Source organism: Gekko japonicus, unplaced genomic scaffold, assembly GCF_001447785.1.
Source record: "Gekko japonicus isolate JY-2015 unplaced genomic scaffold, Gekko_japonicus_V1.1 scaffold794, whole genome shotgun sequence".
NCBI lineage: Eukaryota > Metazoa > Chordata > Lepidosauria > Squamata > Gekkonidae > Gekko > Gekko japonicus.
In genome coordinates this window covers 158,873-184,013 of record NW_015164692.1, presented here as the reverse complement: position 1 = coordinate 184,013, position 25,141 = coordinate 158,873, and the positions used below count along the sequence as shown (strand labels likewise).

General features: G+C 45.8%; 1 protein-coding gene across 4 annotated transcripts in view; it reads left to right on the top strand.

Moving 5' to 3' along the window:
* Nucleotides 1-25,141, top strand: part of PHKB (phosphorylase kinase, beta) — a 194,525-nt gene that overhangs the window by 95,532 nt on the left and 73,852 nt on the right. For all 4 annotated transcript variants that reach the window (XM_015409423.1, XM_015409421.1, XM_015409420.1 and 1 more), the window contains 4 exons: nucleotides 1,313-1,370; nucleotides 3,788-3,865; nucleotides 9,166-9,324; nucleotides 11,400-11,494. In XM_015409423.1, coding sequence (XP_015264909.1) covers nucleotides 1,313-1,370; nucleotides 3,788-3,865; nucleotides 9,166-9,324; nucleotides 11,400-11,494 — 390 coding nt within the window. The remainder of the gene's footprint in view (nucleotides 1-1,312; nucleotides 1,371-3,787; nucleotides 3,866-9,165; nucleotides 9,325-11,399; nucleotides 11,495-25,141) is intronic.

Sequence of the window (25,141 nt, the reverse complement as noted above, 5' to 3'; positions counted from 1 at the left end):
CGATCCCCCCCCCGAAATGACCTCTGGTGATAGAGCACGTGCTTTCATTCACAAAGTCCCGGGCTCAGTCCACGGCATCTTCACTCAAAACATCTCAGCAGGCCTGAATTCTGCTGCCAACCAAAGCAGACAGCTCTCAGCTAGTTGGGCCAGTAGTTCTATGACATAAACCTGCTTCTAGTGTGCAGGGGAGGGTCTCTGAAGAGGGAGCACCTAATGCTGTAACTAGGATTGCCAGGCAACCACCCAGCGGGTTGTGGGGGCAGCAGGGCCCCTGGAGAATATTTTTTAAATAGAAAAGAAAAATAAGGCCTTGTCTACTTACAGGAAGTTCTGAGTGTATGGCTCCTGGTGATTCCTAGAGTTACCTAGAAGAGACAAGAGTAGCTCTGCTGGTAGGTCTAGGAATCACCAGGAACTCTATGGTTGCAACTTCCTATAGGTAGGCAAGGCATTATTTTTCTTTTTTAATTTTTTTGCCCTAGGATGATCTCATGCACCCCTTTGGCCAGGCCAGGTTGGGTGTGGAAAGTCCGGCTAGATGTTTGAGTTATGGTTTTACATTTTAATCCAGACTATTTAGTCAGATTTGTTGTTAGAAGCGGAGTTTGAAGCGGTTCTTTAATTCCGTTCTAACACGGCCACAAAAGCTTCTCAAATGGAGGTGGACTTCCATGGCTTCCTTGTAGAAAAAATAAAGGTGCGGAGAGAAAACAGCAAATCATACGAACCCGTTCGCTTTGGCACTTCCTGGCAATCTATTTTAGTGAAGCAGACATTACTTGCCGCACTAGCTTTGGATGTGCAGGCCTAAGAGGGTGCGTTGTCAGCACTTTCTCCCCTGATTGATTTGTTTAGAGGTAAATGCGCTTACATTTCAGAGGCGATGTACAGTTTGTTTCCCATAACAAATGGCCAAGTTATTTATCATTTTATTTAATTTCACAGCTGACTACAGACTAGGGTAATAACAAAAATCTCTATGTGCTTCAGAGTATTAATGCTTGCCATTAAAGTCTCTATGAATAGAGTTCCCATTTTTTTCCTTCTAACACTTTTATTTTTGTCTTTTTTAATTTAAAGGAGAATTTTCTTGCCTAGAATAAAAACAAAGTACATAAAATTCCGCGACATTTTTACAAGGACTGCAAATCTTTATGTGCCATGATGAGTCATCTCTTTCGTTTAAAAATAAGTTGTTTACACTTAAAATAATACTTTGTTCACACATTTTATTTTTGAATATGCGATAAGGTATTTGAATGTGCGAGACTGCTGCCTGCTTCTAATTTTCCCTTTTTTAAAATTTTAGCTCTTTGACGGGATTGAATGTGAATTTCCTCTCTTTTTTATTTTCATGATGATCGATGGTAAGTGTGACTTTTCGTTCCTTTTCGAATGGGGAATGAGTTGTGGAATGGAGCAATAAAACGTTTTTTGGCAATCTAGAAAGGAAGGCTATAATGTTGTTATGCCAAGGTTTTCAGTGACAACTCTGCCTCCTAAGTAAAACGATTAGAATGAACGTCTTTAATATTTCTTTTATGCACTGCTGAGAAGAGAATGCTTAGATGCGTTCGCAGCTCCAGAATTCTCAAAATGCTGTTCTGTCCTCTCTTATTGAGCGCTTTCATTGGATCAGTGTTCCTAAGGTCATTCCTGACATTCAGACTGTATCTTACATCTTACATCAACTAATCCTTCACTTGGTTCGTCCAGTTGGGTAGAAGACCCAGTGTGTGGCTACCGTTTTCCTAGCTAAGAGAGCTTCTCAGTTAATTTCCATAGAGGCACTGAGTATTATTGACATGATTGAGGCGGGCCACGGGCATAAGAGATCCTTTTGTGCTGTTTCATTAGCTCACCTCTAGATCACAGCAAATCTAGATCTAGAATTCACTTTCCATTGAATGCCTTTTAACATAAAGTCTTCTAATGTGACTCTTGCCTCACATATAAAAATTAACTGAATATTCCTAAATGGATTTCTCAAAAACATGTGCTCCTACTGGAATATAAGAGGGATCGGGGTCGTTTCGTAGAAAAAGAGCTAGAGGAACTCATTAACATAACTCATTAGCATATGCCACACCCCCTGACATCACCGGAAGTGTGTCATAAGGCCACACCCCCTGACATCACCGGAAGTGTGTCATAAGGCCACACACCCCGCCCCCAACGGTCCCGGCCGCTGCCGCCGGCCTTGTAGCTCCACTGCTCATCTCCGTTTCAAAGCCGAAGAGCCAGCGCTGTCCAAAGACATTTCCGTGGTCATGTGGCCGGCATGACTAAACACCAAGGCTGTTACCGTCCCACCGAAGTGGTCCCTATTTATCTACTTGCAATGTCTTGCTTTCGAACTGCTAGGTTGGCAGGAGCTGGAACTAGAGACGGGAGCTCACCCCGTCATGCGGCACACTCGGGTCTCGAACTGCTGAACTACCGACCTTCCACAGCCTGCAGTTCAGCATCTTAACCACTTGAGCCACCGGGTCTAATTCAGTATAAGGCAGCTTATTAGCTGTATTCAGAGGCCATCCACCTCCGGATTCGAGATGTTGTAGACAAAGAATGGGGAATGATAACACCTTTGTAACAACCGCCCATGAGGAATGATTTTGGGTTTGCAACCTCAGCCCTGAAGGAAATGTATACCGAAGAACCAGAGAAGAGTAATAAGATGGGGAAGACAAAATGGAACAGCGGAGAAATGTGAATCGCCGCAAATGTCATAAAAGGAGAGCCGCGCTGATCAAAGCCCACAACACTGTAATCATAGGAACAGCCTGCTGGAAGTCCATTTGTCGTTGCACAGACCCCTGCCTCCCAGGGAAATTATTGTCAGCCCAAGGTACACTGAAGAAATGGAGATCAAAGCAATGCATTAGAAACCGGCTTCACGGATTTCTACAGTAGTGAGACGGAAAAATAGCACACGGTGCAAGCGGATCCTTGCAAATCTCTGTAACTGAAATCAGCCTTGGGAAAGGGTCTCATTGCCTTTTTTGTGGCTAGAAACATCTGAAACTACGTTGGTACCAGTGTTCCCTCTAAGCTGAGTTAGTGTGAGCTAGCTCACAGTTTCTTTAGCCTCCAGCTCACACATTTTTGTCTTAGCTCAGGAAGGAGGGCTCCAGAGCCAACTAAGTTATGCAGCAGCCAAGTCGCTCGCTCACAACTTTAGTGCCAGTAGCTCACAAAGTAGAATTTTTGCTCACAAGACTCCACAGCTTAGAGGGAACATTGGCTTGTTACGTTCATATTTATTTTGTATTTAATTCATCTATACCCCCAGCTTTCTCCCCAGTGGGGACCCAAAGTGGCTCACATCCTTCCCCTTTCCTCCATTTCATCCTCACAACAGTCCTGTGAGGTAGGTTAGGCCAAGAGAGTGTGACTGGCCCAAGGACACCCGGCAGGTTTCCATGGCATGAGTGGGGATTCAAACCTGGATCTTCCAGATCCTAAACTGACACTCTTAAATATACCAGTGTGGTGCAATGATTAGATTGTCGGACTAGGATCTGGGAGGCACAGGTTCGAATCTCCGCTCTGCCATGGGAGTTTGCCGGGTGTCCTTGGGCCAGTCACGCGCTCATGGTCTAACCTACCTCACAGGGTTGTTGCAAGGATAAAAAGGAGGAGGGGAGGCGGATGTTGTAAGACACTTTGGGTTCTCTCTGGGGAGAAAAGCATTTCATTTTGAAAGAAGCAATCCCAAGTGTGCATGTGGGAGAAAGAAGTTTTTTTGTTGTTTTAATGAAATGTTTACTTTGTTGCTTTTTAGGAGTTTTTAGAGGCGATACAGAGCAAGTAAAGGAGTATCAGCAGCTTCTTGAGCCTTTGCTGCAGCAGTCACCGGAAGGTAATATGTTGTGGTTTTGCTAGATAGAAGCTTGGATCCACTGGAGGATTTCCATGGATACAAGGAAGTTCCATTCCAGGGAGTATTTTGAGCCAGAGCAGGGCTGGGGGGTGGGGTGGGGGGAGATGGGACCAAGGGATCATGCTCCATGGAGATTACTGGTGGATCTAACCCCCAATCTGAACTTCCCAAAGAGAAGATGGGGAAATTATGTTGCAGGTAACTGAAACAAGTGAAGAAATGGGACTTCTATGTTCTTAGAAGAGCAGAGCTCCAAGGCAGAATGTGAACATAAAGCTTAATTAATCTCTCCAGTAAAATACAGCTCATAAAAAATGAAGTTCATTATCTGGGGAAGGAGCAGTTGAGAGGTTAAATGTTAGTTTTGCGTTGGAAGCAGCACCTTCTCCTACCTGCAGTCCTGTTATTTACACCCAGACTGCCCCATCGTTAGATTAGTGGCCTCATTAGAGCAGTCCAGCCTGTTGATCTGATAGCATCTGGTTTTAAACATGGGAAGGTCCTCCGAAGCGTTGTCACATGTGTATTCTAGAGCTTGGCTGCTCATGAAAATAATAACCTGTTTATCAGTGAATGGAAGAGCTTCATATTGTGACTTAGATGCACACATTTGTAGACACAGGGCAGAAAGATTACAAATTAAGCCTCCTCCTGGCTGAAGAGGCCACAGATTAAATTAGCCCTGTAAATAGTGAAAGAGTCATTGCATTGCTTGCCTGACTCTGTCTGTGCACGTTGTGCCTTCTGGAAAAAGTCCAGCAGGAACTCATTAGCATAATAGGCTACACCCAACAGCAGAAACTCATTAGCATATTAGGCCACACCCCTGACAGCACAGCTCATTCGCACATTAGGCCACACCCCCATGTTACCAGAAGTGTGGTTATCCAGCCACACCCACCTTTTGCTTGTTATTCTGTTTACCTTGTTTGTTGTCCAAACCCAGGGCTTTTTTTGTAGCAGGAACTCCTTTGCATGTTAGGCCACACACCCCTAATGTAGCCAATCCTAATGAGTTCCTGCTGTTGGGTGTGGCCTATTATGCTAATGAGTTCCTGCTGGGTGTGGCCAACTTGGGAGCCAGACGGAACTCTGTTCCTGTGTGTTCCTGCCCAAAAATAGCCCTGGCGCTTCTCGCTTCCCTTTGCCCGTGTCTTCTGCTAGCCATTTCTGCCGTAGCCTTTCCAATCCGGGAAGGCAACCTGAAGCCATCCTAGTTCTCTCGTTCAGCTTTTGAAAGCACTTTGTCTATCTGTTCAGTATTCTTTGCAACCCACAGAAAAGCAGTGCTTGTCTTCCCCGTGGTTTGAAGGCTTTTGAAATAATAGCAGTGGGGTTGCTGAGCTCCAGGTGGGTCCTGGAGATCTCCTGGAATTATCACTGATCTCCAGAGATAAGTTCCCCTGGAGAAAAGGGCTGTTTTGGACCGTTCGACTCTGTGACATTATCCCCTGCTGAGGCTCCTCCCCTCCCCAAACTCCACCCTCCCCAGGCTCCACCCTCAAATCTCCAGGGAGATCCCAACTCAGAGTTGGCATGGCAATGCTAAATAGAAATTTGGGAAAGAGATTTGATGTGGCTTTAAGCTTTCCCAGGCTGGTTTTCTTGGTTTTAGGCCTCTGGATGACTAGGGTTTACGTAAGAGAACATAAGAACATAAACTAAGCTAATGTTGGATCAGGCATGGCCCATCCAGTCCAACACTCTGTCACACTGTGGCCAAAAATGCCAGGTTTCCAGTTTCAGATTGGGAAATACCTGGAGACTATAAGTAAGGAGCCTGAGGAGGGTGTAGTTTGGGGAGGGAAGGGAAGGGACTTCAGTGGGTACGGTTGCCAAGTGTTACCTTCCTCTGCAGCGGGGGACTCCTGGGCCGATTCCGGAGTGCGTGCGCGCCGCATCCACGTCACCAGGAAGTGACGTGACGATACCGGGCACGCTGGGGGCGGGGCCACAACCATCCGAGGGAAAACCATAGAGTTTTCCCTCGAATGACCGTGGCCCCGCCCCCAGCATGCCCAGCGTCGTCATGTCACTTCCTGGTGACGTGCACATCGGGGCGGAGTTCCCCCCGGGGCCTGATCCGGCGGCAGCGAGGAATAGGCCTCCGGGGCCGGGCTTTCCCCGCCCCCCGGGGGGACTTGGCAAGCCTATCAGTGGGGTATAATGCTATTGAGTCCACCTTCCATGTGGCCATTTTCTCCAGGTGAAGTGATCTCTGTCACCCGGAGATAAGTTGTAATCCCAGGAGACCTCCAGCCACCACCTGGAGGTTGGTTGGCAACCCTATAAAAAGCGTTGCTTGATTCGTTACTGTTGTTTCCATTGTCGTGACCTATTCACAGGTTCATTTTGGTAAGGCAGAGATTCCATTTCAAACCTTTTCTTCCTTTTTTTCCCCAAGCAGTGTTCTAAATCAACCAGCTTCCGGTCTGTTGAAATGACCATTGACTCGCCTGTCCCTCATTCCCATTTATTTGCAAACTACGAGTTTCTCATCCATTTTGTTGCTTTCATTAACCCCGTTATCAATAATCAGCGCACAGAAAAAGTGAACTGCATTGGCAGATAACTCTCCCTTAATCTTATTTCTGGATATTTCCAAGCAATTACAGAAGATTAATAAAAGACAGTTTTTCCTCGCAGGCTTTTATGCTGGCTTGTCTTTGACATTTTAAATCCATGCGACCGTTCTATAAAATATTATGGGAGATTTACCTTGTAATGAAAAAAAATGTTTGCTTATCCTGTTATAGCTAGAACCTGTGGCAGTGGTGTATTTAACTTTCAGGGGCTGTTACAGAATAACATTTATATTTCATTAAACATATATAATATTTTAAACTGCTTTATTTTTTATGCAATGAATTAAGGTAAAACTCTCGATCTGAATGAAGCTTCACTTTAAGTTCTTAAGTTCTTTTAAGACTGGACTATTTTCTATTTCATATGTGAACTCTCTAAAAAAAATTGTATTGGGGTGTAGCTAGATGTAACCCAGCCCATGTCCTGCCAATTCAGGTGGGATCAGGTGGGGCAATTCAAACACAGTGAAGAGAGGCAGGGGGTGGGGGTTTCAGTGCTTATTTCACCCACACTTTCATCCCCAAAGTTTGAGTCCAGTGGCACCTTTAAGGCCAACAAAGTTTAATTCTTGGTATAAGCTTTCGTTTGCATGCACACTCCATCAGGTATTCTTATACCCAGAATTAAACTTTGTTGGCCTTAAAGGTGCCACTGGGCTCAAACTTTGTTCTGTTTCTTCAGACCAACACGGCTACCCAGTTGAATCTATCTTCCTCTAACTACTTTGTTTTGGTCCTTCTCCCCCCCCCCCCAAATAAAATGTATTTGTGCTTTTGTGCTGCTAGTTGATACATCTCCCTAGGATAGTTTCAGAGGGTAGCCGTGTTGCTCTGCAGTAGTACAGTGAGATTCGAGTCCAGTTATCACCTTAGAGACCAACATGGGTTTGGGGGTATAAACCTTTAAGAGTTAAAGGGAGTTTATACCCCAAAATTCTTGTAGGTGCTACTGGACTCAAATCCAGATATTCTCAGAACTTTAAAAAACAACAACACCTTTTTCTATTGTTTCCCCAGATCTTTTATTGCTGATGCTTATCTGCTTAATTTTGGTTGTTTTTATGCTGATGCTGCTATACCTTTTTACATCTTTTAAACTGCTGCGCTTATTGTTTTAAATCTATTTAGCAAACCATCTCAAAAGATACTGTTATGGAGAGAGCTGAATATTTTTAAATAAGCAATCCATTGTCAGGACCCACAGCCAAACAACGGAGCACACACTTCCAAGAAAGGTTTTGCTTTATTGTCTGTACTATGGTTGCGATAACATGGTCACTGTTAGGAATGGCAAGCATGGAACAAGCATATAGTAATATAGAAGATTCAAGATGTCCCCCCACACACACCTGTGGGTCAATTGGTCCTAGGGTTGCCAAGTGAGTTTTACTCACCGGCGGGGGAGCCTCGCTGCGCTCCAGAAGCCATCCCTTGTCGTGCGCGCGCACCGCCAGCATGTCACCAGAAGTGACGCGTGATGTCGATCACGTTGAGGGCGTGGCCCTGATCGTCGGAGGGAAAACCATAGAGTTTTCCCTCCGACGATCGGGGCCACGCCCCCAACGTGATCGACGCAGCCACGCTGCGCTTCGGGGGGGGCGGAGTTCCCCCCGGGGCCCAATTCCGCCGCGGCGGAAATCGGGCCTACAAAGCGGGGGTTTACCCGCCCCCGTGGGCCAATCGCCCCATTTCCCGTGGACGGGAAAGAGCAACCGATGATCCAACCAATCCAAGGCTGAGAAATGAAACTAGTCTCACATTTAATTAGAGTGGAGACACTACACAGGCATGAAGATAAGGTCAGAGATAACAAGGGGAGAAGCGAGAGGAGAGGAATGTGGCACCAACTTGTACACTGGCCAGGCAGGCGTACTCTAGGCTAATAAACAATATGGCAGCGTAGCTGACATCCGTAGAGTTGATTTTTATTCCGTTTCAGTGATATGTACATAAATAAGAAATGTTGGCTCTGCAACTAAAGTCCTTATTCTACCCCAGATTCTTATTCATTCTGGCTTTATACAGTTCAGAGTTTTGATGATGCCTTACCAACAGCAGTTGTTCTAGTCAGATATCTTCTTACTCAATACCCTTTTCCTGTTCTGTGGCATGAAACGATGGTACCTCTGCCATTCTTTATCTGTCAAAAATTACTACATAGGGTCCCCCCCCCACAGATTACAGAGAGTGCCTCTGTTCAGTCAAAGAATGAGACATAAATCAACCCATGTTCAAGACAACAGTTCTTGTTATTGTCTGGCTGAGGCCTGGAATGAGAACTAGGAATGACAACTGGCGAATGTTTTACTTCATGAGAGCCAGTTTGGTGTAGTGGTTAAGTGCGCAGACTCTAATCATGTCACACCCCCTGCCATCACCGGAAGTGTGTCCTCCCCACAGCTAGCGGCGAACTCCAGCGGGCACCAGCAGGGAGCTCCAGGCCCCGCCCTCCCGCACCTCACCTGGGGGGATGGCGTCCCCCCGCGTCCCCCCCCAAATGACCCCTGCAACTGGCGAATGTTTTATTTCATCTTGGTTGCCCAAAGGGGGCAACATTCTTCTCATTTTACTAATGTCATTTATAATTCTTCTTCTTCTTCTTCTTCTTCATCTCGGTTGCCCAAAGGGGGCAACGTTCTTCTCATTTTACTAATGTCATTTATAGCCTTAACGTTGTCTTCTGAAATTCCGCAGGCTACCCTGTTGTGCCTAAGTATTACTATGTGCCAGGGGACTTTGTTGAACTGGAAAAGAAGAATCCTGGCAGCCAGAAACGGTTTCCTAGCAACCACGGGCGGGACGGGAAGTTCTTTCTGTGGGGACAAGCCCTTTACATCATTGCGAAACTTCTCGGTAAGCAGGAAGCAGTGGGCAAGAGGGCTGGTAAGAGACATGTTCTCGTTCGATGCCTCGGATATCAAAGTATCAGAAATAAGTTGTTTCTTAAAGTTAGATTCATAAACCATTGTGAACTTTGCAGGCCGTGTTTGGTGTAGTGCCAGTTTGGTGTAGTGGTGGCTCTTTGCTATGCCTGCTGTAGCTTCTTTTGAACACTGCTGCCCAATGTGGTACTTGCCCTATGTTACAAGAAAGTGAGGCTTGTCATTGGCAGTTGGTTCCTACCTTGGAACGGTAGGGGTCAGCAACGTTGGTGGTGACATAGTAATGTAACTTCAGACACACACTGGAAGTGAGGTCATGGTGTTGCTGGTGGCATGGGACGCTCTGGTATTTGGATAAAACCTCTGTGGTAGAAGACTTTTTACTATAGTGGTTAAGTGCGCGGACTCTAATCTGGGAGAACCGGGTTTGATTCCCCACTCCTCCACTTGCAGCTGCTGGATGACCTTGGGCAAGCCGTAGTTCTGATAAGAGCTGTCCTTGAAAAAGAGCAGTTTCTGTCAAGAGCTCTCTCTGCCCCACCTCCCTCACAGGGTGTCTATTGTGGGGAGGGGAAGGGAAAGGAGTTTGTAAGCCGCTCTGGGACACCTTTGGGTAGTGAAGGGCGGGGTATAAATCCAATCTCTCCTTCTTCTTCTCCTTATGTGAAAAAAGTGCTTCTTGTGTCTGGATTTCAGTGTGGACCACCTCTGATGGGTTTTCAAGTGAAACTTGCCAGCGTGTATACATTGAAAATGTTTCGATCGGAACGGGTCATCCATCTCGACTGAATTCCTCATTAGCCGCATCAAAGTGGGCAGCCATGGTCTGAAGCAATAGAACAAAGTTAAGAGTCCAGTGGGGGCACCTTTAAGACTAATTTTATTCAAGGCGTGAGCTGTCATGTGCACTTTGTTGGACAATGAAATGGAATTACAGATCATAGTTGTAGATAGAGATGGTGGCTTGTTAAATTAGCATGCGGAAGAGTGGGGATGTTTTTTTAACAGATAAAAAGAAACCAAGCTTGTCACACCAAAGTTCTCACCTTGAATAAAAGTTTGTTGGTCTTAAAGGTAGCACTGGGTCAATGTTCCCTCTAAGCTGAGTCAGTGTGAGCTAGCTCACAGTTTTTTAGCCTCCAGCGCACACATTGTTTGTCTTAGCTCAGGAAGAATGGCTCCACAGCAAACTAATTTATGCAGTAGCTAAGTTGCTCGCTTACAGCTTTACTGCCAGTAGCTCACAAAGTAGAATTTTTGCTCACAAGACTCCAATGCTTAGAGGGAGCATTGACTCTAACTTTGTTTCATCCGCTACAGTTAATGACACCAGCTATAAGAAAATAGTATGGTATCGGATGAGGATCTGGGAGACCCAGGTTCGAATCCTCACTTTGCCATGGAAAGAAAAAGAAGAGCAGGTTTTTATACCCCATTTTCCTCTGCCGCAGGGAGTCTCAAAGTGGCTTACCCCTTTCCTTCCTCTCCCCGTAACAGGCACCTTGTGAGGTAAGTGGGGCTGAGAAAGTTCTGAGAGAACTCTGACTGGCCCAAGGTCAACCAGCAGGCTTTGCGTGGAGGACGAGGGGGGGGACCAAACCCAATTCTCCAAATTAGAGTCCACCGCTCTTAGCCACTGCACCATGCCAGAAACGTGCTGGGTGACTTTCAGCCGTCCTAACTTACCTCATCGGGTTGTCGCGAGGATAAAATGGATAAGAAGAGAATGATGTAAAGTCACTTTGAGTCCCCACTGAGGAGAAAGGCAGGGTATAAATGAAGTAAAAAATATATGAATGAATAATGAATACAGTCAAATTAATCAGTCCAGAGATTTATCTCCTCCAAGAAGGTTATCTATGTTTTGATCTGGTCTTATTGTTAAAGGAGATGTCCTGCGGCTGAGCTTACATCTATCTTCTCATTTAAACCCCATTGCTTGTCACCCTCTTGCTGGTCCCTACAACGAAGAATCAACTATTTTCCGTAATAAATGCTTTTGGCTTCATAGATAAAGTGATTAATTGGTGGTGGTTTACTTTCCAGTTGACGGTTTAGTAAGTGCTAAAGACATCGACCCAGTGAAGCGTTACATACCTCCCCAAGATCAGCGCAACGTCAGCATGAGATACTCGAATCAGGTACGAGTGCCTTTTATTAAGGTGGCTTTTTGTTAGTCGTGTTGGGAAAGTTGCCTGCTTTTGCATCAGACCATTGGCCCATCACCCCGACCTGGATGGCCTCGGCAAGCCCAGTCTCATCAGATCATGGAAGCTAAGCAGGATCAGCCCTGGTTAGTATTTGGATGGGAGACCACCAAGGAAGGCCAGGATCGCTATGCAGAGGCAGGCGATGGCAAATCACCTCTGAACGTCTCTTGCCTTGAAAACCCCACAGTGTCGCCATAAGTCAGCTGAGACTTGACCGCACTTTACACACACACAAACACACACACACTTGTCCATCGAGGTCAGTATTGTCTGTTGTGGCTGGCTGCCATTGGCTGCCTTTGCCATTAACATTTTATTGGTAGAATCAAAACAATAAACCAAATATAACAATAAAAATGTACATAAAGGTCATAAGAATAGTTAAACATATACTCGAATCAGGTACGAGTGCCTTTTATTAAGGTGGCTTCTTGTTAGTCGGTGTTGGGAAAGTTGCCTGCTTTTGCATCAGACCATTGGCCCATCACCCCGACCTGGACGGCCTCGGTAAGCCCAGTCTCATCAGATCTTGGAAGCTAAGCAGGGTCAGCCCTGGTTAGTATTTGGATGGGAGACCACCAAGGAAGCCCAGGATCGCTATGCAGAGGCAGGCGATGGCAAATCACCTCTGAACGTCTCTTGTCTTGAAAACCCCACAGTGTCACCATAAGTCAGCTGAGACTTGACTGCACTTTACGCACACACAAACACACACACACTTGTCCATCGAGGTCAGTATTGTCTGTTGTGGCTGGGGGGCCTTTGCTGGCCCCTTGCCTTGTGGGGGCGACTCCTAAGCTGTGGGGTCTTGTGAGCAAAAATTCTACTTTGTGAGCGACTGGCATTAAAGTTGTGAGCGAGCGATTTGGCTCCTGCATAAATCAGTTTGCCCTGGAGCCCTCCTTCCCGAGCGAAGGCAAAAATGTGTGAGCCGGAGGCTAAAAAACTTTGAGCTAGCTCACACAAACTCAGCTTAGAGGGAACACTGTGTCCAAGGTCTCTATCACATCACCTTGCTTTCCAGATCTTCTTTATTTATTTTAAACTGGAGATGCTGGGGATTGACTTTGAGTCCTTCTGCATGCATCTACCTCTTAGCCACAGCCCCTACTAAGATACTGATGTTGAGTGTTCTTCCAAATACCTGTTGGAGCGGTAATAGGGCTTCAGGAGTCTGTGCAGCTGTACATTCCACAGAGATTAAAGAGTCTGTTGTCAAATTGCTCGTTGATGTTTTTGCTGTCAGAACAGATGTACTGGGCTAGATGGTCTGACTTGGTGTAAGGCAACTTCAAATATACTTTGTGTCGCAGAATTTCAAGAAACAGGTATGGGAAGAAACAGCACATCCCTGGAGACAGAAATCAGCAGTGCCCAACAGTGTTCCCTCTAAGCTGAGTTAGTATGAACTAGCTCACAGTTTTTTAGCCTCTGGCTCACACATTTTTGTCTTAGCTCAGGAAGGATGGCTCCAGAGCAAACTAATTAACGCAGCAGCCCAATCGCTTGCTCACAACTTTAATGCCAGTAGCTCACAGAGTAGAATTTTTGCTCACAAGACTCCACAGCTTAGAGGGAACATTGGTGCCCAACCACATCAGAAGCATGTGTTTGTTTGGACTGCCGAGGAGGCCGGCTTAAGCCAGTTTCAAGAGCTTAATCGGGTTCTATTATCAGGTTAAGGAGCAACTAAGTGGATCTTAGAGCAGTGAGATTATCAGCTAGAACCTGAGTCAAGGTGAAACGTCTCGGTCCCGTCTCAGGAGATGGAAGGAACATCCTGTAGGTTATTCATTTTATGAATGAGCTTGTTATATAAAAGCAACACCAGCTCGTAATAAAACAGGGAAAACAGCTAAAGTAGGCCGAGACGGCAGGGGGTCACATGCACTAAGTGAGCTCATTCCGCCACTCAACAAAGCGCCATCCAGACATCCATCTTGAGTGGATTGTAAAAGATGTCGGCCGCAGCTCCTCAGCCGCCTTATCTTTTATACTGCATTAAGCCCTCCTGAACAGAGGAGGCCATAATTTCAGGTAATAAACGGAAGGATGAGCTGGCGGTATGGTTTTCTTGAACTTCACGTCCCATTCTGTTTACAGCTGTGAGCCAGCCTGTGGTGCTGTGATGGTTTGGGGGGGAAAAATAAATAAATCCAGATGCTTCTGCATTTTATTTCTACTTTTTTAGTTGGATTGTAGACAACACTTCAGGAAGCCTTTTTTTTTTTTAAGCTGAGGCCTCTTCCCTCCCTCCCTCCTCTACCCTGCAAGGCGGCTGCCCACCAGATGGAGACAGCCACCTTCTTATCCCCCCCCCCCACACACCCACACTTCATCGGGAAACCACAACTTTGTGGTAGAGTTGCCACCCTCCAATACACTTCACTGGGAATGCATCACTTTGTGGTAGAGTTGCCAACCTCCAAGTGGGTACAAAGCACAAAAAAACCGCCAGCTGAAATCGTTAAAGGTGAACAAAAAATGTATAAAAATAATATTTTAATACCAAGTTCAATAATTTGAATAAACTGGCTTCTGTATCTGCTACTACCGAGATTGGGTTCCCACTGCAGCCTATTGGTTTCGAAAAAGAATTATTCGAAATGCGGCAGCTTGCATCCAGACTACGCGTCTCTATGGCTTATGGATTTCAAGATTATATGGGTTTTTCAGGAACTATGAGTCCACTCTATGATGAATGTATGTCAGTTTGGACTATGGAATTACAATGCAGTAGGACTGAGACACATTGAAACTTTTGGAGACTTTCCTTCTCTGCACTACTGTTGTTTCTTGTTAGAATACCTTGGCTTTATCTAAGTATATGGCTCTTGTGTTATTGAATTTGGTATTAAAATATAATTTTTATACATTTTTTTGTTCACCTTTAATGATTTCAGCCCGCAGTTTTTTGTGCTTTGTAGCATTTCATGCACGCTGGTTCCACTCCTCCTTTTGTTCACCTCCAACTGGGGGCTGGAGATCTCCAGGAATTAAAACTGATCTCCAGGTTACATAAATCACTCATCTATCCTTCCATCCATCCCACTTCTCCTGGAGAAAATGGCTGCTTTGGAAGCAGGGCCGCATGGCATTATACCCTACCGAGGTCTCTCCCCTCCCTAAGTGCCGCTCTCCCAGGAACCGCCCTCAAATCTCTGGGTACTTCCAAACCTGGAGTTGGCAACCCTGCTTTGTGGTGATCTGTGAAGTTTCTCATAATTCTCCACAGGTCTCATATGTTAATAGTTTTCAGTATTCTCACACAGGGAAACTTAAGGCAGCGGCAGTTCAGGAAACGCACAGCATGTATTTTGTTTTTCATTTAGTGTTTATGGCTAATCTTTGTATGTTTAGTTGACATGGATAAAGTAATGTTTTCCTTTAAACAGCACTTCAAGGGCTGGGATCCTGTGTATATTCCTACTTGGGCATAAGGCTCATTGAACAACACGTTGAGGCTTACTTATGAGCAGAGGTCATTTCCTGTCGGAGCGCTCCGGAGCAGCGCTCCAGCAGTAAGGAGCCCAAGGCCCTGCCCATGGAGAGACTCAGGGAGGGGGGATTTAAGTGCCTGGGTTCCCTGCCCAGGCATGTCTGCCTCCCTGCCCTTCCCGTCTCCAGCCAGCCCGCCACGGCATTGGCTTTTGCGGAGAGACTCAGGGAAGGGGGGTGTTTAAACACATTGGCATATGCCTTAACTCATTTTAAACATGCCTGCCTTTTGTCAGGGGGTGTGGCATATGCAAATGGGTTATGCAGATGAGCTCCTGCACCTCTTTTTCTAGGAAATGACCCCTGCTTATGAGTAAACACTGATAGGTTTGTCCCATCCTTTGCGAGGCTTTGTTTTATGTTTTGGATTTTACTGAAGTGCTTTATCCGAATCTTTGCTGATATCCATTCGTCGGGTTTCACTAATTTATGCATAGTCAATATACAGCTGAAAGCTACAGCTGCTCCTGCCTGAGTTTGCTTTGAAGTGTCAAGCAACTGGCCCAGAAAACTGAGTCTCAAAATGGAACACAAAAGCGTTTCGCTTAATTATGTCTTCCGAAACCGAAAGCCACTGCGGTTTCTAAAGTGCTTTGTTCCTTTTCCCCTACAAAACATATCAAATTAAACCATCTCATTTTGTTCCAAAGCAAATTAAGAAATCCACTTAGCCATTGCAACGTATATAGTAAAATATGGGCCCGCGGAAGCAAAATCAATCCGTTCAGATTTAGCACTTTAAAAAAAAAAAGCAATCCCAATCATTAATGGAATTCATTGAAGTTCTTCTCATTAGTAATAAAACAACTTAATCCATTTCAACCTTTGTTGTATCACAGATTGCCACTACAGAAGTCCTTTGCTACTAAGTGGCACCTTTTATAGACAGTTATCTTAGAGCCAGATCTATTAAAAGATAAGTTATTTGCCAGTAACTGGAATTCGAGCTCTAAGGACTTGAGTCAAGAAACTGCTGATGCTTGTGCAACACGATTCCATGCTGATCATGGATTAAATGATAGTATTGTTTCTTTTTGTAGCAGGAACTTCTTTGCATATTAGGCCACACACCCCTAATGTAGCCAATCCTCCAAGAGCTTACAGAGCTCTTCTTACAGGGGCTACTGTAAGCTCTTGGAGGATTGGCTACATTAGGGGTGTGTCACTTAATATGCAAATGAGTACCTGCTACAAAAAGAGCCCTAATTGTTTGCAGTGGCCATATATTGCCTCTGCCTTGGAAATGTTAGGCCTGATTCCCACGTAATGGCTAAGCCACAGTTTTGGCCATTCATGCTTGGGCTGATGTTCTCGCTCTCCTTCCACTTCCCCTGTTCCTTGCTCAGACGGCCCTCCTCTTTGTCGGTTCTGCAGTAGTTTTCTGGCAACCAGAACTGCAAAACACACTTAGCCCGTATTTGACATTTTGAATGGCAGTCAGCGTTCAACTTGTGCAGATTCAGCAGCAAGGAAGGGTGCAGGAAGGAAGGGGATGAACTGCAGCACTCAATGGAGGAGGGAGCGCAGACCACATTCCCAGTGCTTCTGCTAGTACTGCTACTTGGGCTCCTGTTCATTTGGCTAACGTCATGAACAGGAAGCACAACTAAAGCTAATGGGGTTTAAAGGTCTGACAAACTATCGCTACTGTCAAAGAAGAAGAAGACATTAGATTTATACCCCGCCCTTCACGCGGAGTCTCAGAGCGGCTTACAAATTCCTTTCCCTTCCCCTCCCCACAACAGACACCCTGTGAGGTAGGTGGGGCTGAGAGAGCTCTTTCGAGAACTGCTGTTTCAAGGACAGCTCTGACAGAACTGTGGCTTGCCCAAGGTCATCCAGCAGCTGCGAGTAGAGGAGTGGGAAATCAAACCTGGTTCTCCCAGATTACAGTCCATGCATTTCACCACTGCACCAAACTGGCCCAAACATTTTGCACCCTGCAAAGTCATCTGTTGTTCTTTGTCACTTAGCAATCAGGAATCGTCAGCTTCCAGAGAAACAATATCCTTTCCAAATAAAGGAACTAGCAATTCATTTCTAACATCTAAATACCGAGGGCATTCAAGAAGAATATGATCAATAGTATCAATTTTCTGTAATCCAAAGGCACATAACCTATCAGAGAATCATATAAAAAAACAACTTCCTGTCACAACTGCTGCAGCATAAAAGCTCTTCTGTACCTCAGTAGAGTCAAAGTCTGAAAATACTTTGGGATCTTCAACAGGGGGTGTATCCCAACAGCAAGAGATGAACAAACCCCACAAGATCCTATAACAGTACTGTGGTAATCTAGCTCTTTCAAACACCTTTTCATATAAGTCCCAACTCCCTAGTGTGTTTAATACATGAGCAGTAACATTTAGAAGTATCAACTTATCTTACAGTAGCCTGTCCCCAATGCTTCAAAACCAGAGTTTCCATGAATTGACCCATAAAACCCTCAGAGAGAACCGGGCGGACTTAAAAGTGGAGTGATGCTCCAACAAACACCGTTTTCTATCTGGGCAAGCAGCATTTAGGTTTTGTCCTAGATACAGTCTGCAGTAGTGACAGAGTGTGCACTTCCCCCCCGCCCATGAACAGTTAGCTGGACCAAAGCATTTGAGTGTGTTTCACCCATGGAGTATCATAACCACATGAATGCCCCTTATTGATGTGCAATAGTTCACATATTTCATTGCACTGGCGTGCAATGGTTCTCTACCATTAAAGTGGTTTCATCCATGTGACTCCTTTATTTTATGAACCTGTGATGGTATGGCTCAAATCCCCAGAACCTTGTAGGAGATAGCTACATGGCACAAATGAGCACCTGTACTAATCACTTTATGTCCATATAGCAGGTTTTCTTCAAAGAACCTGAGGCCACACTACTTTTGAGAAGCTGTCTATTGTAGAATAGCGTTGGATTACCTTCCATTAGTCGTTGGTAGGACAGCCTTTGGACTACAGTCAAAGGTGTCTGCCACTCTGTGCCACCACCCATGTTCCCCTTGCAGATGACAGTGATCTTTGCAGCCAGGGAAATGCCAGAAAGAGTTGGTCTTTAGTTGAAGGGATCAAAAGGACTTGATAATGCTGGTAGTGAAGAGGTTCTTTGGGATGTGCCCTGTGGAACTTTGTCACGGGACTCTGACAGGAAGAGAAATTAAATGTTGGACCAAGCCCAGTCAAGTGCGAGTTGCTTTGTCAGGGGTGTTGAACTGGACTTAAGAACATGAGAAGAGCCCGGTTGAATCTGACCGATGGTCCATCTAGTCCAGCATCCAGTCTCACACAGTGACCAACCAGTTCCTCTGGAGGTCCAACAAGAGGACATGGAGGCCAAGGCCTTCCCCTGATGTTGCCTCCTGGCTCTGGGATTCAGAGGATGACTGCCTCTGAACGTGGTTTCCTTTAATCACCATGGCCTGTAACCACTGATAGATCTATCCTCTATGAATCCGTCTAATCCCCCTTTAAAGCCGTCTGTGCCTGTGGCTATGACTACTTCCTCTGGCGGCGAATTCTGCAATCTAATCACTCTTTGTGTAAAGATTTCATTTTGTCCATCTCGAATTTACTGCTCATCAGCTTCATTGGATGCCCAGTATTTTGGGAGAGGGAGAAGACGTTCTCCTTGTCAGATCTCTCCATCCCATGCATAATGTTATAAACTTCAATCAAGTCCCCCCCCCCCCAGTTGTCTCTTTTCTAAACTGAAAAGCCCCAGACACTTCTGCCTTTCCTCGGGGAAGGTACTGCAACCAATGTTCCCTCTAAGCTACGGAGCCCTGTGAGCAAAAATTCTACTTTGTGAGCTACTGGCATTAAAGTTGTGAGCAGGTGAATTGACTGCTGCATAAGTTAGTTTGCTCTGGAGCCATCCTTCCTGAGCTAAGACAATAATGTGTGAGCCGGAGGCTAAAAAAACTGTGAACTAGCTCACACTAACTCAGCTTAGAGGGAACACTGACTCCAACCACCCAATCCTCTTGAGAGCCCGTGACAGTTCTATGCAGTTGTGGAAGTCGGTTTTGGCCACCGAGGTCAGGAATCTTGAAAATCTGAGTTTTGTTTTTGAAGCCAGTTTCTTGCCATCAGGGTGGCAAAGACAAGCTGGAAATGACTGGGCACAGACTGGTGGAATAACTGGAACTGGAATGGAGGATGAGCAAGGGCTTTGACTGGGGCGGGGTCAAGGGCTTTAGCATGCTGCATGCTCCTTGTCCATAGAAGCAGGACACATTATGTAAAATAATCGCACACAGGCCTGTTTTCTGAGCCAGTGTGATACAGAGGTTAAAGTGTTGGACTAGGATCTGGGAGACCCAAGTTCGAATCCCCACTCGTGCCAAGGAAGCTTGTTGGATAGCGTTGGGCCAGTCACACGCTTGTCAGCATAACCTACCTCACAGGGTTATTGTGAGGATAAAATGGAGGAGAGGCGAATGATGTAAGCTGCTTTGGGTCCTCACTGGGAAGAAGGAGGGGGTATAAATGAAGTAATTTAAATTAATTGATTTAGGTACGGGATTCTGCTTTCCTCATTCCACAATTTGGGTTACCTTTTTTGTGTGTGTTTTCGCATAAAGGAGCTGCGGTGGCTCAAGTGGTTAAGACGCTGAACTGCAGGCTGTGGAAGGTCAGTAGTTCAGCAGTTCGAGACCCGAGTGTGCCGCATGACGGAGTGAGTTCCCATCTCTAGCTCCAGCTCCTGCCAACCTAGCAGTTCGAAAGCAAGGAATCACAAGGAGATAAATAGGTACCACTTTGGTGGGAAGGTAACAGCATTCCATGCGCCTTGGTGTTTAGTCATGCCGGCCACATGACCACAGAAACGTCTTCGGACAGCGCTGGCTCTTCGGCTTTGAAACGGAGATGAGCACCGCAACCCTAGAGTCGGATTCGACTGGCTTTTGAGCAAGGGAACCTTTACCTTTACCTTTTTCGCATAAACCCATTCGGGTTGAGCCGAGATGTGGGTGGCCAGATCCATTGTGCTGCATATCCCTTGGGGAGTGCACTGTGATATAATATCACAGTGAAGGAAATGCAATAAGACGTCTGCTGATTTGTTTCTCCCATATTGTGTCATAAAATATCTTTATTCCTTTTCAGTAATAAACCATGTCGCATTGCAAATCCAATAAATAAGACATAAAAAGTTCATTCCTTTCCCTCCACAACAGTTTCATCAGGCATCTTTTAAAGTACGTTTATGTTTAACCTTGCTTTACAACCTGTGTGTTAAGCCTCAGTCTCTCTTTGTAGTACCTGATGCTGCAAAAGATTTCTCGGACTAGGTGGGGAGGATAAAAGCTTCTGCGTGGTAGGATTTGCCACATCCCTTACCAGGAGGGTTTGTTGGTCCAAGTCACTGATATTCCACTTCTTCACTTATTCCGGACCGCTTACAAACCTGTTTTGAAAAATAATATGGAACAACTATTTAAAAAAAAAAGCTAAGCAAAGATACCTGATTTGAAATAGTTCCCACAATCTTTTAGACCTGAAATTAATTTTTTTTAATTACAATTTTTATTGAGTTATTTAGTTAACAAACTGTGACAATAAATGTAAGAGCAATCATAACAACATATGAATAGGGTTTTTTTAACTCCCTCCCTCCTCGACAAATACATAACTACAGAACACTTGTACAGTCTATATGAGTATGCTGTCTCGAAAAATAGTTCACATTGCAAACTAAGAATGATTGGAAGTGAGTGTAATATACACCAACTTAGTATGATGATCACCTGTTATCTCCTTAGAGAGGAAAATTAAAATTGTACCTCTCAATTTATAAAGAGGTAAAGGCTCTGTGCTAAAACCAAATCCTACTGAACTTGAGGCAAGGGTGATTGAAAAATTGTTTGCGATGGTAACAATTGTACGGACCTGAAATTAATGATCACAGCTTCACGCTGTTTGTGTCTGAGCCAGAATTCTCTTCGTTCCCCCTAGATTGGGTACATGAAATCTCGCTTCCGATTGGCCGGTAGATTCTCTGGGCACGGTTTCAGATGAGCATTTATCATGCCAAATATGCTAATTTCCTCTAGGCATGTTAATATAGAACACATTGACATGCACTTGTGATTAAGTGGCGTTGCACGCATGCATGTGACATGCTGTCACACAGTGCTTCAGCTGTTGCTTTTGATGGCGCATTGGCTGAGCCCATATACTGTACGACGATACAGTTGTGTGTCTGCGTCATTGTATGTTTTGGGCCAAAGCAAGTGGATTCAGGATAACACGTTCATATTAGAATCAATCCTGAATCCAATCAATCGCAGGCTTACCTCTTGATTCTTCTCCTGTTTGAATTATACTGTGGGAATCTTAGTTCCTTGAAAGGCCGAGAACTAGGACCTTGAACTGAATTCTCAGCACTTTACCAATGTACAGTTCCCAGGATGCCTTGGTAGGTGATACAGCAGCTGAAGGGTATAAAACGTACATAGATCTGTAGCATAGATCAGTGTATGGACCGTGAGTGCTACTTGTTTTGGCCTCAGGCTTCCTTGCCCACCGGTCTCCTTGAGAGTCGGGACTTAACCTGCAAATGACCTCTTGGCAAGGTCTGGAGCTGGGTCTGGCGTGCAAGGATTGTGACCTCATGAAGAGCCAGTTTGGTGTAGTGGTTAAGTGCACGGACTCTAATCTGGGAGAACCGGGTTTGATTCCCCACTCCTCCACTTGCACCTGGCTGGATGACCTTGGGCAAGCCATAACTCTGGCACAGTTGTTCTTGAAAAGAGCAGTTTCTGTCAAGAGCTCTCTCAGCCCCACCTACCTCACAGGGTGTCTGTTGTGGGGAGGGGGAAGGGAAAGGAGTTTGTAAGCCACTCTGAGACACCTTTGGGTAGTGAAGGGCGGGGTATAAATCCAATCTCTTCTTCTTCTCTTCTCTTCATGAGCAGGCTGACCAAGCAGCACTCTCTTGCTTGCCCTCAGCTTAAATAGACTGAGAGAAAGCTTCCCCAGCTCTTCTGGAGGCCATTTCTGGACCTATCCTGGTGAGGTTTTAATTAGGCCAGAATCCCGCAGAGAACTAGGCTTACCCTGGTTCCACAGCTGATGCACAGAATACTAACCTGGAACTGCATCTCCTTTCAGCTACCTTGAGCCTGGAACCTCCATTGCTCCTGCTGGGTGGAGACAGATCCTATTGGGCTCACGGGCTCGGGTCCAGGGCTGGCGCTTAGTGTGTCACATAACTATTGTGACATACGACATGCTCTTTGACTGTGGCTCCGTGGCATAGCATCTATCACATTGCTGTATCTCTGGTATATTTTCCCTGCATATTAAAACTGCCAGGAAATATGCAGGAGATAACAGCGGCATAGTATTGAAGCGACCACAAGAGGGAGCAAAACAGGTGCAGAAAAGAAAAAGAAAAACCCCAGAGCAATAAGTGCATACAGCCAATGAAAATGAGAGTGCGGAAGAGCCCGTTGAAAGACCTTCACTGAAACCCTGGAGAGCAGGTGCCAGTCTGGATAGACAGTACTGACCTTGATGGACCAATGGCCTGGGTCAGTCTAAGGCAGCTCCGTGCGTTCCGTACAGCTTCGTTCCTACCCATTTCAACATTTTTATTGTGGTTTATGTTGTTTTTAAAATGTGCTCATTTCGGCTTACACTGAGTCATGTTTTAGAAGCTCGAGCCTCTGTTTAAGAAGTTGTGATTTACTGGAAAACATTTACAAGCGAAGTCTAACGAGCACAAATTATACTTATATGGGAAACTGAACATACAATCTGACAAAGCCCAAAAGAAATTCTTTTCAAGTGTCAAGAACAAGCTGCCTTTTAAGAGTCTTTAGCTGGGAGTGCAGGCCTTTGTCCCGAAGATTTGCGTCTGTGTGCGTGTTCGCATTATGTTGTACATAAAAAATACAGTCTAGCTAAGCGATTTATAAAAAGATTGCCTGTAAATGCAGTATTATTGAGAGGAAACGCATTAGCCGTTATTACGGCTGAGGCTAAAGCTCTAAAGCCTGCAGAAGTTGTTTCTGCGTAGTGACAGGTGTTTTGTGTGTGTTAGAGATCTCACTGACATTTCTGAAGAACACTCTGGAACAGAAGCGCAGTAATCCCATATTCACTGTGCACGTGTATCGAAATCGTAGGCATTTTCCTTTCTTAACACTGCCTTATGCACTGCCTTAAATAAATTATGCTCATGTTTCTCTGTTTTTTTAATTCACTTAGAATTAGGGTTGCCAAGTTGATCTTCTGCCGGAGCGGGGGGCTCCCGGCTGGCGTCTGGTGTGCGCGCGCGCCGCATGCACATCGCCCGGAAGTGATGTGACGACGGCAGGCATACTGGGGGCGGGGCCATAGCCATACGAGGAAAAACCATAGAGTTTTCCCTCGGATTGCGGTGGCCCCGCCCCCAGCACGCCCAGCGTGGTCGCGTCACTTCTGGGTGACGCACATGTTGGGGTGGAGTTCCCCCGGGGGCCCGATCCAGCGGTGGCGGGGAACGGGCCTCTGGGGCGGGGGTTTCCCCGCCCCCCGGGGGGACTTGGGAAGCCTACTTAGAATCACAGAATTGGAAGGGGCTATTCAGGCCATCTAGTCCAACCCCCTGCTCAATGCAGGATCAGCCTAGAGCATCCCTGACAAGTGATTGTCCAGCTGCTGCTTATAGACTGCCAGTGAGGGGGAGCTCATCGCCCCCTTAGGCAGCCGGTTCCACTTCTGAACTACGCTTACTGTAAACAAAAATAAAATCCTGATATCCAGCTGGTACCATTCTGCCTGTAATTTGAACTCAAGATTGTGAGTCCTGTCCTCTGCTGCCAACCGGAACAGCTTCCTGCCCTCCTCTGAGTGACAGCCCTTCAAGAGAGCAATCATGTCCCCCCTTAACCTCTTCTCCAGACTGAACATTCCCATGTCCCTCAGCCTTTCCTCATAGGGCCCTTGGTCTCCAGGCCCCTGATCGTCCCCGGCGCTCTCCTCTGCACCCGCTCCATCCTCTCCACATCTTTTGTTTGTGACCATCCACTGAAATAGCATCTTACTATAGTACCAAAAAAAGAGAGAGATAAATAAATTAGAATGAGAACAATGGAAGGCAGAGCTAAAATCACTAATACTGGTATCAGTGACCATTGCTGCACCTAGTTTAAAATGCTACCTGGTCATTGTTCCATGTTCTGAACCCTGGCCTTTTAAAAAGGGGTGTAAATACTGGATATATGAATGACAGGTGACTAACATCATCAGTGTTAAAATCACTGTTGTCCTAAGTTGGATTCCAGCTAATCAGTCAGGAAGTAATATTTGCCGTTACTCCAGTGCAGAGCCCATGAGTGTTTTCATTCCCTCCCACACGCACAGAAACCCCAAAAGTAGTTGTGAAAAGTTGTTTACCTGCGAATTCAGTGTTTCTGGTTTAGGCCGAGGATCTGGCTTTGATGAAAATAAGTAGGAAGCATTGGCTTTGATCCTACAAAGCACTGTCTTCACTCAATGGGTCGGGACCCTCAGAAGGGTGACAAGCTCCTATAGAATCACCATTTTGGCTGCCTTTTGAAGGACTAGCATTTGTGTTTGTGTAGAAAGCAAGGGATCATCTCCCTCCTCTCTGCGTACACGCTGGGTGGAGCAGTTTCTCTTTAGCATAGGCAGACTCAGAGACACCCACTTCCCACCAAAGTGCTCTCCCTTTCGTTCTCTCTCTTCCTTCAGCTATACCATCATCACCCATTTAGCCAGTCGGGCCTCCAGAATGCCATGGATGTTTGCAGCGCTTCCCATCTCCAGTGGTGAGATCAAAACCCTGGATCCACCCCTTCCTGTCATAGGACTCTGACATTGTGTGAATTCCTGCCATGTGGTTGCAGCTCCGTGCACCTTTAATGGTGGCTCCTGGGTCTTACGTTTGCCAGTGGGCACACACAACGTCACGCCCCCCTCCCATGTCTTCCCCCTCATATCTCTCACTGTTTGCCCATTGAGGCCTCCCAAACCTGCTAGTGCTGGAAAAGACTGAGGATTACAACTTTAATGGGGGAAATCTCCCAAAAAGTCCTTGGTCCCCCCCCCCCCCCCAAAGCCCCCCCCCTT